The sequence below is a fragment of the Tamandua tetradactyla genome, chromosome 7 (genome assembly GCF_023851605.1).
Source record: "Tamandua tetradactyla isolate mTamTet1 chromosome 7, mTamTet1.pri, whole genome shotgun sequence".
Classification (NCBI taxonomy): Eukaryota; Metazoa; Chordata; class Mammalia; order Pilosa; family Myrmecophagidae; genus Tamandua; species Tamandua tetradactyla.
In genome coordinates, this window is record NC_135333.1 from 136272339 (window position 1) to 136286017 (window position 13679).

At 36.7% G+C, this 13679-nt stretch overlaps 1 protein-coding gene across 1 annotated transcript; it reads right to left on the reverse strand.

Moving 5' to 3' along the window:
• Positions 1–7684: 7684 nt before the first annotated feature.
• On the reverse strand, positions 7685–12487 carry IFNG (interferon gamma). The gene is made up of 4 exons (XM_077168125.1): positions 12255–12487; positions 10936–11004; positions 10657–10839; positions 7685–8447 (listed from the first exon to the last, which is right to left on the reverse strand). Exons 1-4 carry the CDS (start codon positions 12366–12368, stop codon positions 8313–8315), a joined length of 501 nt encoding a protein of 166 aa, XP_077024240.1. The 5' UTR covers positions 12369–12487; the 3' UTR covers positions 7685–8312.
• Positions 12488–13679: the final 1192 nt, after the last annotated feature.

Consider the following 13679-nt stretch of genomic DNA (forward strand, 5'->3'; position numbering starts at 1 on the left):
CTATTTTGAATGGATTTTTTTCCTTAATTGACTCTTTGGTTATGTCTTTGCTTGTGTATAGAAATGCTACTGATTTTTGCAAATTAATTTTGTGTCCCATCACTTTGCTGAATTTGTTTATTAACTCAAGTAACTTTGTTGTAGAATTCTCAAGATTTTTCAAGTATAGTTCATGTCATCTGCAAATAATGAATGTTTTACTACTTCTTTTCCAATTTGAATGCCTTTTAGTTCCTTGCCCTGCTTGACTGATCTAGCTAGAACTTCCAGTACAATGTTGAATAATATAGTGGCAGATTGCATCCTTGTCTCAATCCCTATCTTAAAGGGAAAGTTTTCAGCCTCTCACCAGTGAGTACAATGCTAGCTATGGGTTTTTTATATATGCCTTTTGTCATATTGAGGAAGTTACCTTTGATTCCTACCTTTTGAAGTATTTTTATCAGAAAAGGTTGTTGAACTTTGTTGAATGCTTTTTCATCATCAATCAAGATGATCACATGATTTTTCCCTTTCAATTTGTTAATATGCTGTATTACATTAACTGATTTTCTAGTGTCGAACCATCCTTGCATTCCTTTTATAAACCCCACTTGGTCATTGTATATAATTCTTTTAAAGTGCTGTTGTATTCAATTTGCTAATATTTTATTGAGATTTTTGCAGTTATGTTCATTAAGGAGATTGGTCTGTAGTTTTCTTTTCTTGTAGCATTTTTACCCAGTTTTGGCATTAAAATGATGTTTGTTTCATAAAATGAGTTAGGTAGTATTTCTTTTTCCTCAATTTTTTGGAAAAGTTTAAGCAGAATTGGTTATTTTGGTAATGTTTGATAAAATTCTCCTGTGAAGCCATCTGGCCCTGGGCTTTTTGTTGTAGAAAGATTCCTGCATTTCCAGGAATTTCCCCATTTAATTCAAATTGTCCAGTTTATTGGTGTATGTTGTTCATAGTCGCCTCATGATTTTTTTTTATTTCTTCAGGGTCTGGGGTAAGAACCACCCTCTCATTTCTGATTTTGTTTATTTGCATCCTCTCTCTTTTTTTCTTTGTCAGCCTTGCTATTGGCCCATTGATTTTATTGATTTTCTCAAAGAACCAACTTTTGGTCTTATTGATTCTATCTATTGTTCTTTTGTTCCCCCGTTCATTTAACTCTGCTTTAATCTTTGTTATTTCTCTTCTTCTATTTGCTTTGGGGTTAGTTTGCTTTCTTTCTCAGGTAAGTCCAGGTAAGCAGTTAAGTCCTCTATTTTTGCTCTTTCTTCTTTTTTATATAGGCATTTAGGGCAGAAAATTTCCCTCTCAGCACAGCTTTTGCTGCATTCCACAAGTTCTGATATGTGTATTCTCATTTTCTTTCATCTCCAGATAGATACTGATTTCTCTAGCAATTCCTTCTTTGACCCACTCATTGTTTAAGAGTGTATTAAATTCTCATTCTTTGGTGATTATTGATTTCAAGCTTCATTTCATTGTGATCAGAGAAAGTGCTTTGAATAATTTCAGAGTTTTAAAATTTATAAAGACCTATTTTGTGCCCCAGCATATGATCTATCCTGAAGAATGTTCCATAAGCACCAGAGAAGAATGTATAACCTTGTGTTTTGGGGTGTAATGGCCTATATATGTCTATTAGGTCTAATTCATTTATCAAATTGTTTAAGTTCTCTATTTCTTTGTTGATTCTCTGTCTGGTTGTTCCATCTACAGAGAAGAGTAGTGTATTGAAATCTCCTACTATTATCGTTGAAATGTTTACTGTTCCCTTCAGTTTTTCCAATGTCTATCTCATGTACTTTGGAGCTCCTTGATTGGGAGCATAGACATTTGTGGTTGTCAATTCTTCTTGGATAAGTGTCTGTCCATTTTACTAATATATAGTATCCTTTTTGTCTCTTATGATGTCTTTACATTTAAAGTCTATTTTGCCTGATATTAGTATAGCTACTCTTGTTTTCTTTTGTTTACAGTTTGCATGGAACATCTTTTTCCATCTTTTCAATTTCAATTTATTTGTAACCTTGCATCTAAAATGAGTCTCTTGTAAACAACATATAGCTGGATTATATTTCTTAATCCATTCTGCCAATCTGTATCTTTTAATTGGTAAATTTAGTCCATTAGCATTAAAAGTATTCCTGTAAAGGCATTCTTGAACCTAGTAACTTATCATTCTGACTTTTATTTGTCAGATCTATATATTCTTTTCCCTCTTTCTCTTCTTCAATTCTGTGCCCTCCTCTGGACCTCCCTCTCCTTTCCTTTTTTTATTTATTTTTTTTATTTTTTTCAGCCACCAGAACTCCCTTTAGTATTTCTTATAGAGCCAGTCTGTTTTTTGACATATTCTCTCAGCCTTTGTTTCTCTGTGAAATTTTTAATCTCTCCTCTTTCAGTTTTGAAGGACAATTTGGCTGGGTACAGAATTCTTGGCTGGAAACTGTTCTTGTTCAGTATCTAAAATATAGCATACCATTGCCTTCTCACCTCCATAGTGCCAGTTAAGTAGTTCAAACTCAGTCTTATGTGATTTCCCTTGTACATAGTAGATTGTTTTACTCTTGCAGCTTTCAGGATTTTCAGCTTCTCCTCAATATTTGATAGACTGATTAGTATGTGTCTTGGGGTATGCCTATTCAGATTTATTCTATTTGGAGTTTTTGAGCTTCTTTGATTTACAAATTTATGTCTTTTATAAAGATTGGGAAGTTTTACCCCATTATATCCTCCACTAATCTTCCTAGCCCTTTACTCTTCTCTTCTCCTTCTGGGACACTGGTGATTCTTTTATTTGTGTGCTTTACTTTGTCCATCATTTCCCTGAGATCCAATTCAAATTTTTCTATCTTTTTTTTTTTTGTCATTTGCCCTTTGTTGTTCAAAATTGGTTTCCCTTTCCTCTAGTTCACTTGTTCTTTCTTCTGCCTCTTCAACTCTGCTGGTTTTTTCTGTTTTTTGTTTGCTTGGTTTTTGTTGGTTTTTTGTTTGTTTGTTTGTTTGCATGGGCAAGAACCAGGAATCAAACCTGGTTCTCCAGCATGGCAGGTGAAGATTCTGCCTGCTTAACTACCATGGCCTACCCTCTGGTATATTTTTTATTTGTTCCACAGCATCTTTAATCTCTATGACATCTGCTATTTTTCTATTTATTCTTTCTAATTTCTCTTTATGTGTTTCTAGTGTCTTCTTGTTCTTCTTTTTTATCATTAGCCATCCCATGGATTTTATTTAGTATAGTTATAGGAACTTCTTTGATTAGTTATTCCAAAGTCTATGTCTCCTCTCTTGTTTACATTTAGTCATTAGACTGGGCTATATCTGTCTGCATCTTCATATGGTTAGTGATCTTCTCTTGTCTTTGCAGCATGTAAATATCTTGATAAGGTTACTTTAGAAGCTGATTTCCTTCAGACAGTGCTCTCAAGGAATGTGGCATAGCTTACTTCCTTGTCCCCATCTCCCTGTCCATGCGCTCTTGAGGGCTCCAGGCCTCCATCTGCCAAGGGGCACATTAGTCTGTTTGCACTAGCTGGACAGTCTTCTGTTCCAATTCTTCTGCTTTTTCAACCAGGGCCTCCCTACGAAGACCCTTCCAGGTCACTTACACTGTAGAATTTCTCTCCTGGTCATTTTTCTCTCACTTCTCTAACTATTCTTTGGAGCAGGGGTGAACTTGACCTATCCTATTCCGCCATCTTCCCAGAACTCTCACCATCACTTTTGAAGAATAATTTTATGGATAAAGAATTCTAGGTTGGCGGTTTTTTCTTTCAATATTTTAAGTATTTCACTTAACTCTTTTCTTGCTTGCATGCTATAATAAGCACAACAAGGTCCTCTCAAAGATGTTTATGCACAAATTCCTGGATCCTGTGGATATGCTAGGCTAAATGGTAAATAGGAATTAAGGTTGCATTGGGATTTATGTTTGCTAATAAACTGCCCCTGAGATGGGGAGATTATCCTGGATTTTCCAAGGTGAGCCCGATGTAATCACATGGTGTGAAGAAAGAATAAAGAGAACCAGAAAGATGGAAGCAGGGTTAGGACTTGGCCTGATGTTGCTGGCTTTGAAGATGAAGAACTGGGGCCATGGGAACCATAAGTTCATATGATAACACCCAATTCCAAATCAATGTCATAGGGTTTATTTGAATACTCTCCCTTTTTGTACTTATAACTACCTTCACTAACAGTGAAAACTCTTCACCCATCAATCCTAAATACTAACAGGAGTGAAGACACCTACAGCTCAGATCAGTTGCAAATATGGGTGATCAGCCCAGTAATCAAAATAATGACTAAAACTATTGATGGCTTATGCTATGTCTGGGACTAAACTGATTCCTTTATTTACACATTTCATTTAAGCCTCCTGTAAGAGTGATTAAGAGGATTCCCCAAACACCTAACCCTCTGTATCCTCATCACTCACAGTCTAGCCACAATTATATGCCTCAAAGCCAGCAGGACTAATCTCATTATACCCATTATCTTTGTTTATGCCAGTGATCATAAGAACCCAGAGAACCTGAAAGCATCCCTCATCTCTTGTATCTCCTTTTATTAACCCCTCTCCTACCCCTACATGAATATGAAAACTCTTTTGTTGGTTCTTCTGGTATTCTAACCCAGGAATCTAACAGAGTACCCTGGATCCTCAGCTTTTCCACACTCTAAAGATAAACCAGTTCTCCCCAAATGACACTGTTTCCCTGCATTCCTTGAAGTGATGACTTTTTGAAGTAATGAAAAAAAGAAAAGCTTTTTTTCTTTTCATCTTTTGGTCCTGAAGGTGAGACAGGTATTCTTTGATGCTACCACCTCTTTGCTCTCCCTCAGTTTCCCTGGTACAGTTGATACACTCTCTCTCCTCCTTAAGCAGCTCAAAGTTCATCACCAATTGTTATGATTACACTGTTGTATATTTCCATGACTCTCCTGATCACTCACCTTCTGACTTTCTCATTTGGCCAAACCAAAATGTGCTAAATATAACTCACTTCCTTACATCTCTACATGGCTGGAGAAAAGCACTCAACTATGGCAAATGGTGTTCCTTAACTTTGTGACCATGGATCACAAGTAAGGCCTTAACATGGTCCCACAGTTCACACTGCACTCTCCTAATTCATTCATTCTCATGCTCCTCTCAAGCTTCCTCCCTGAGTTCCCTACTTTACTCAGAAAAATCCAACCAGTTAAAAATTCAAAAAATCCCCATCACCACCTCTACTCCCTACAATCAGAACCCACATAATCTACTTTCCTGCCTATTATCAAAGTTAAATTTTCTATGTTCCTGCTCAACACCAATAGCTTCTCCTGTGTCTTCAATTAACCCCTCTTTCTTATTCAAGGAATCATTCCGCAGCTTCCTCTCTCTTCTACGTCATTGTTTTTCTACACAATTATTTTTCTCTTAGTTAAATTTTTTTCAACAATACATATAGTGGATGAATTATTTACCCCAATTTAGACATATTCTTGATCTTAATACACACTTCTGTGGGTGTGGACCTATTATAATTAGGATGTTATTTTTGGTTAAGCTGTGACCTAAAAGAATAAGGGTGGCTCTTAATCCATGTTACTGGAGGCCATATAAAGAGAAGAAACCAAAGCAAGAAGTTGAAGAGGGCCATGCAGGGAGAAGCCAAACTCTTCTGGGAAACCAGAAGAGTCAAGAAAAGGAGAAAGCATCACCATGTGATGGGAAGCAGAGATACAAGCCTAGGAACCTCAAGAATTGCCAGCCATCTGCACCTGAATGCTAAAGACTCTAGGAGAAAGCAATTTTTGCTAACATCCTGATTTTGAATTACTTCCAGTCTAAAAGCATGAGTCAATAAATTCCTATTGTTCAGCCAAAATCAGCTTATGATATTTGTGACAGCAGCTCTGGCAAATGGAGACAATATGCAGACATGCAATGTTCCATTGTTCTCCTTTGCAACAAAACCCCTAAAAAGAGATACAATTTCATTGTCTCCAAGTTCTCTCTGGTCTCTCCCAAACTCATTCCAACCAGGCTTTTGCTCCCTCTGTCAGAACTGCTCTTGTCCAAGGTCACCAGCCCCTTCATTTGGCTAAATCCAATGGTCAGCTCTCAGTCTTCGTTTTACTATACCTGTTGTCTGCATTTCAATCAGTTCATTTTTTTTTTTTTTAAACATAGGCAGGCACCAGGAATCGAACCCGGGTCCTTGGGCATGGCAGGCAAGCACTCTTACCTGCTGAGCCACCCTGGCCCACCCTCAATCAGTTCATTCTTGAAACACTTTCATTGTTTGGCTTTCAGGACATCTCATTTTTCAGGTCATCCTATTATCTCACTGGTCATTTCTTTTCAGAGTCTCCCTGACCTCTTAATGATGCCATGTCCAAGGACTCAATCCTTCGCTCTCCTTCTCTTCACTATCTCACTAGATTTGTGAGCTCAACTGATGTTAGGTCCTTAAAATCATTCTGTGTGCCTCAAATCCCAAATTCATGTCAACAGTCCACACCTTTCTCAACTCCAGATTGATCTGAAACTATTTGTTGAAATGTGCTTTGAAGATTATTGTTAGTTTCTTTCTTTGTTTTGTACATATGTTATATTATACAATAAAAAAAAGTTAAAAAAAACTATTTTGCTCCACCACACTGGTCTCTAGACTCCTCTTTTATTATTCCAGGCAAATCTCCCTGTTAAAACATCTTTACTAAGAAGTTCCCCTACCTAGAAACAAATGAACTATCTCCTTTACTTCTTTCAAGTGCTTCCTCAAACGTCACCTCTTCAGTAAGGCCTTCTCTGGCCACCCTACTTAAAACTACAACCCACCACACCATCCCTCTTAGATACTCCCAGCTCTCCCATGCTGCTATACTTTTCCATTTTTTTGTAGTACCTATCACCTTCTAAACTGTCATGCAATTTACTTATATATTATGTAAGCTTATTGTTTATTGTCTATCTCCCCCTTGCTTAACTCCCCACAGAAGAGGATCCTTGTGTGTTTTGTTCATTAAGGTATCTCAAGTACCTGGAACAGCTCCAGGCATATACTATGTGCTCCAATAGACATTTCTTAAGTGAAACAATGAACTCCCACCAGAACATTGTGAGGAAAGCACAATTATTCCTCATTTTTAGATTTAAAAAAACCTGAACCTTGGAAGATACAAATAATCAATTAAAAGCCATACTGTTTACAATGGCAAAGCTCAGATTCCAAAATAGGCCTCTCTCCCTATTATTACCTTCACTGTCCTACACCCAGGGATGTTTCTCCAAGGTGGGCTGGAATGGGGATGCAGGGCTGCAGCACGGGAGGAGATGGGAGGGGAAAGGGACGAGGATGAGGGATGGAGTGGAGAATCGAGGAGGGGTTAGAAATAAATCTTTGCGGGTCAAGCTAAGCAGTTTGGACTACTTTTCATAGCAGAAGATCTGAAGTAAATTGTGACATAATTAAATCTATATCTTGGAAAGAGAACTTAAACAACTGCAACTTGGGCAGTGAGAGACAATAAATTGCCAATGGAGAGAAACGCTGAATTCAATGGGACTTAATTCAATTAGAAGATGTCCACACATAGAAATGAATTTTCTCCTACTGATCCATCAGCATGTAGTTCATTCACCCCATTCTCACTTTAAAAAAAAAGTCTGACAGCATAAATAGTTGTAAAATATAGTTTATTCATATATATAAGGTCTCAATAAGCTAAACAAATGGGTTACTTTCCATTTGGGTGCAATCACAGTTGTCAAGGATATTCTGAAAAACCAAGCATGAAATATTCTGAGATGCTATGTTTTTGTAAGGGGACAAGTTATAGCACCTGACACATTCAAGTTCTGTCTGACATACCATTAAAGCAGTGGCTCAGAAGGCAGACATGTTCCCAAATAGGCAGTGACTGATGACATCATTCCATTTATAAGTGTTACTTGTATCAAGTGAAATAAATGCTCAGCCCTCAGGGTCTTGCTCAGGTCTGCTGCCTAGTTGGTCCCTGAGATAAAGCTTTATGACCACACAGTCTTGCCTGGTTGGTCAGAATATAATGATCAAGTGAAATAGTTACAAGATACAAGAATTATAAATAATATATATATTAATAGATATTAATTGCATTACATAAAAATTGTCAATATAAATACTTCTTTGGTAGATGTGTCTAAAACATATTATCCATATAAATAATGTAAATTAAATATTAATTTATAGATTATAAATTTAATTTATATAGATATAAATTAAATATTAATAAATAGATTCAGATTTAAAATTCAAATATTGCAGGGAGGATGACTATTATTTGGATGCTCTCCGGCCTCGAAACACACTCTGACTCCTTTTCCGCTTCCTCAGCGTAGATTTGGGTGACAGATCATTCATCACTATGAAGAGTTCATTTATCGCTTTGCGCTGGAACTTCAAGTCATTTACCTGTTGCAAAAGAAAACAGCATAATTCATTTTAGGCATAAAAAATCATTGGGATATTCTGCTGTTTATGTCATGGTCATTGAAAATGGAACTATTCCTTCAAAAAAAAAAAAAGGTCGCTCTTGGCAACAACATATTCTTTAAAATATAATGTTGGTTTTTGCAGTAAAGTTAAAATTGTAATTAAATTGCTAGTTATGCTGTAATATGGTGGGGCACACCACATATCCTGGAGACATAATAAAGAACTCAGAGACCCAATAAAGAACTCAGAGACCCAGGGGCATGAAGTAGGAGAGGGCCTGGACCTCTGGGCTTTCACTAAGTTCCCCAGGCAATTCTGATACCCACAAAAGTTTGAAAACAGCTCCTACAGATTAAGTACTTTGTAATCAACAGGCTCAAGACAAATGAAAACCATAATTTTTAATTTTTCCCACAATTAGGTCAGTCTTACCATCATCACAATTGATTGAAAATAATCATATTCATATGTCAATAATCAATTTACTGCTATATAACATTTAAAATTGGGAATGGCAGCAAATTTGCCTGTATTCTGCTTTCTGTGCCAGCAAATTGAACTATTTGCAATTCCTCATTCCAACCAATACGCCCATGACCATTCACGTTCATCTTGGCACTGCCACCACATTTCTTTGCAATGCTACAAACACGGTGGCCACCTTGCTACATTTCTGAGAAAGACTAAGGGGATTCTGGTCTACAGCAGCTAAGTACTAAAAGGTATAACATGCCTACAAAATGTTAGCAGTTAAGGAAAAGAGGACAGCTGTTGAGAGCTTATCTAGGACTGCCCATTATGAAGCAGAGGGACTGGTGCTTCCAGAAAGTTGGAACCAACAGATTTCTTTCACTCTTCAAGGCCTAGTTACAGCAGGATAGAAAAAAAGCTTCCTATTGGCTGTGTATTTGTATGTGACAAACTTCACTATCCAGTGCTCAAAGCATCACCAAGCAACTAAGAGATTTATTCAGCACTGAACAGCAAGCCACAGCAGCACAGGGTTAGGAACAAGTGCTTTCTCAATCTTTAGTCCGTGGCCAAAGGACACCTGCTGAATATTGTAAAAACACTATGTCATGGAAAGTAGTAACGGTTTTATAATGTTCTCAGGCTGCATTCTCAACATCTAAGGTACAGAAACTAGAAAAATACTGAAGAGCAAGCTTTCATTTCTCTTCCTGAGGGTCACACGAGAGAGGCAGAGCCAGGTAGAGTAAAATCCTGAGAGCGCAAGTCATAACCCCTGTCCTTCTCATTCAAGCCATTATATCAAAGCAAACCAAAATGAATCTGGAGGCCTTTGTTCCCAAGTTAAAAATTTGGAAAATGTGACTCCAAGTTATCATTCAGCTTCTAGAGGCCCTACTTTAAAAACTCAAGACAACTTCATGAGATAAACCTAGGCAGTCTAAGGATGTCTCCAGCAGAGATATTCTAGAATCAGAAAGTGCGTAGAACAATTTTTTCATAAAGTGTAAATTCTACCTATCTCTTTTCTCTAAAAACAAACAACGAACACCCTCACCTCTAATTTAGCAACACATCCTGAGAAGTTGACCAGGGCGTGATAGTGAGATGACCCCATAGTAGCTCCTCAGAGTACTTATGGTTTCTTCTCCTGTCATTCTCCTTTTGATCCATTAAGTTGTAGGACAAAGGAGGCTATTGAATTTGTGTAATGAGTCTGATATGATCCTTTTAAGATGAAGAAACTGAACTCCAGTCAATCATGTGATTCATTTGAAGTCACACAGTCTCGTGGTGGCAGAGCTGGGAGAACACAAATCTTCTCACCCCCTCCCACTGCTCTTTCCACTGAGACATGTTGCCTCCCATCAAAAGCAGGAGAATTTCCATCATGTAAACAAGGGGCACTGAGAAAATGGCTTCTTAATAGTCCCTTCTATTTCTTTACACACTCCTCATTGGATTTGTCTATTCATCTATCTTTATACAATAGTCATTGTGCCCACATTTTTTCAAATTAAAAACTTATATGATTCCCACACTGACTTTGCAAAGTCACCTAAAGCACAGTTGGAATTAGTAAAGAGGAATTTCAGTCACAGATTCATTTTATTGCTTTGACAACTCTACCTAATCCCTAATTTTACTTTCTGGGAATGAGATACTTTACAGGAGCCTCTGCAATGAAATCAAAGCAGAATGAAAATCACCTCACCGGAATTTGAATCAGCTTCAGGAAGTCATTCAGCTTGCTGGAACTGCTATTGAAGAATTTGACAATTAAGTCTTCTTTTATGACATCCATGCTCTTTTTGATGACCTGGTTGTCTTTTAAGTTTTCAAAGATTTTGAAGTAAAAGGAGACCATTTGGCTCTGAATTATTTTTTTGTCACTTTCCTTGGGAGAAAAAAAGCACAATGTGAAGATGTTGTAAATTTATCCATCAAAAAATAATCAAGATGAAAATCAGCCAAATAGAGATGTTCAATTTACCTCTTTCCAATTCTTCAAAATATCCAAAAATAGAGGTCCACCATCAGCTACATCTGAATCACTTGCATTCTACATGAAATGAGAAAAAGTTAGTCTATGCTCTATCCTTAAATTGCCCTACAAATATACTACAAGTACATTTGCTGACAATATTCGCTGATTTTCTTTTCAACTGTTCAGGTCAGTCTTAAAAACTAGTATATCCAAAGCTGTTATGTTAGATATAGCAAAGGCTACCATGTTCTTTAAGCTTTCTTATTTTCTAATAGAACCCTTAAATCTGTAATATCACCAATGAATTCAATAAAGCTGATGATATTTCAAGCGTCCCAAATAACTAAAGTAATGTAAAGAAAGTTTTTGCAAGCCTGGTAAAAACTCAGCTAAGCCATCCCACCATTAAACACTGCCTCCCTATAGAATAGGTCTCTGTAACATCCAGTGGCACTCTCTTATACAGTATTATCATGTTGGCCTTGCAATAAAGTTCCCTCAAAAAACTCAACAGTACCAAAAAAGTGATTTGAATTTACTCTTCAAAAATAAAATAGCTTGTGAATGTTTTGAACATTATAATAATAGTATATATATACATACTATTATAATAACTAAATTTGGGACAAAGAAGAAAATATTTAAATTTTAAAAAGCTATTTCCATTAGCCATAAACAACAATTTAAAACACAATTGTAAAACCAAACAAATTTCTCAAAAACTATAAGCTAGAATCATAACTCCTACAAAATCACAGCAAGTGACTGAGTTCAGAAGTAATTCACAGATAATGTAGATGAGGCTGTAGAATTTTGAAACCACTTTCAGGAGCAATGCAGCTGTAATTGTTTTTTAAGCCATGACTTTAGGGCCTAGTCTTCGTTTACTTTAATAGATTGTTTCCTATTACCATTTTTACTACTAATCTCAACATTTTTCTGTCACCTCCGCAGTGGTTTGAAAAATCAAAAATTAATAGCCAATCACTTATGACAATATGTATATATAATTTGATTTCTCAAAATTGATGAGTGGTTCTCACCCAAAAATGATCAACAGCATCATTATGGTTTATATCTTTATGCCCATCCTTTGAAAAAAGGAAGAAGCCCCTCTAAGTCTCTAAAGCAAATTGAGCAGAGAGTTAAAACAATATCTAGAACATTTAGTCAAAAAGCTCATCCAGTCAACAATTAATAAAATAACACCAACTCTTCTCAAGATGACTGTGGATCAGAGATAACACCCTATCACAGACAGAACCGTAAGGCAACATTCAGTCATTTTCAACCACAAGTGAGTGTTATTAAAAGGTCATACTTACAAAATATTCCTTTAGGGTCTGTATTTCTCTCAAAAAAGTGGCCTGGCAGTAGCAGCTAGAAGACCCCAAAATGAGGCAAAGCTGAAATGCTAAGAGATAGCCTGTGTAATTCATCGTTTCGGGAAAAGGTAGGCCGAAGTAGCTGAAATAAGTAGCTCCTGTATTGAGTGGATCAGTTCCAGAGGACTTGGCTGATCTTTCTTTTCTGGTAGCAGATATGTGGATGCTCAGAAGAATGTACTGCATCTCCTTCTACTGTAGGTATTTATACCTACAACAGGATTACGTATTGTTCACAAGTTTTTTAAGATGAGATGGTGACAGATAGGCAGGGATGCTAGTTTGTATTAATAACTATGGTTTTGTGGCATTTCGGGGTTGTAGTTAGAGTTTCCTTTCAACTCCTTGGGTTCTTTGACGATGAGACAGACCCATTATGTCCACCTGTGCCATTCTTGTGGGATCCTTTGAAAGCACTTTTACTTCGTACCATTCAGGGACTGGAAATTTTGGGGGCACATCCCCGCTTTGCCCTGGTAAAATGTTGAACCTCGTCCACAGAGCACATCGATTATTTGTGGTTGGGAACAGTGAAAAAAGGAAATTCTGGGTGCTCTCAAACCTTTACAAAGGGGGGTGCCTTTACAACTTTTTCTTGCAAATGGCCAGAAAGCAAGGAAAGAATGTGGTTAAAAGATCAATGTGGTGAGGAAGTCTTTCATCAGGGTTGTCTAGTAAAATGTCTACCACAAGCTTCAAATTACTTCAGAGCTGCCCAGTAGAAATAGAATGTGTGAGTTTAACTTTTCTAGTAGCCCCATCACAAAAGGAAAACCAGGTAAAAAATAATTTTTAAAATATATCGTGTTTAGTCCAATATATCCAAATGATTATCATTTCCACATATATCAATATATAAAACTATTAATAAGATAGTTTAGATTATTTTTGTCACTTGAAATCTGTGTGCATTTTACACCTATGACAAAATTGAACTGATATTTCAAATGCCTAAAAGCCGTATGTGGCTTGTGGCTACTGGATTGGACGCTGTAAGCTCTGGACAATCATTTGTTCTAAGTAATCATTATGAATAGAGAGCCTTTTTCACTTTTTTTTTTTAACTTTTTTCCTTTTCCTTTCAAACACACACAAAAGATATTCTCCCTCCTTCTTTGATAATTTATTTGTAAAGTATGATACTTTGGGATAGCACAGGAGACCCTCCCCTCTCTGCTTGCAAGCCACGGTGCATTTCTGCACTGAATACTGTGAAGTATTTAGATTATGGGTGTAGACTTTAATCCTAGAGCCACTACCACCTAGCTATGTGAGTTTGAGTAGATTAACTTTTCTGTGACTCAGTTTCTTTATCTATAAAATAGCCTAATGATAATATCTCTTTTCAGGATTGTGGTAAGAATT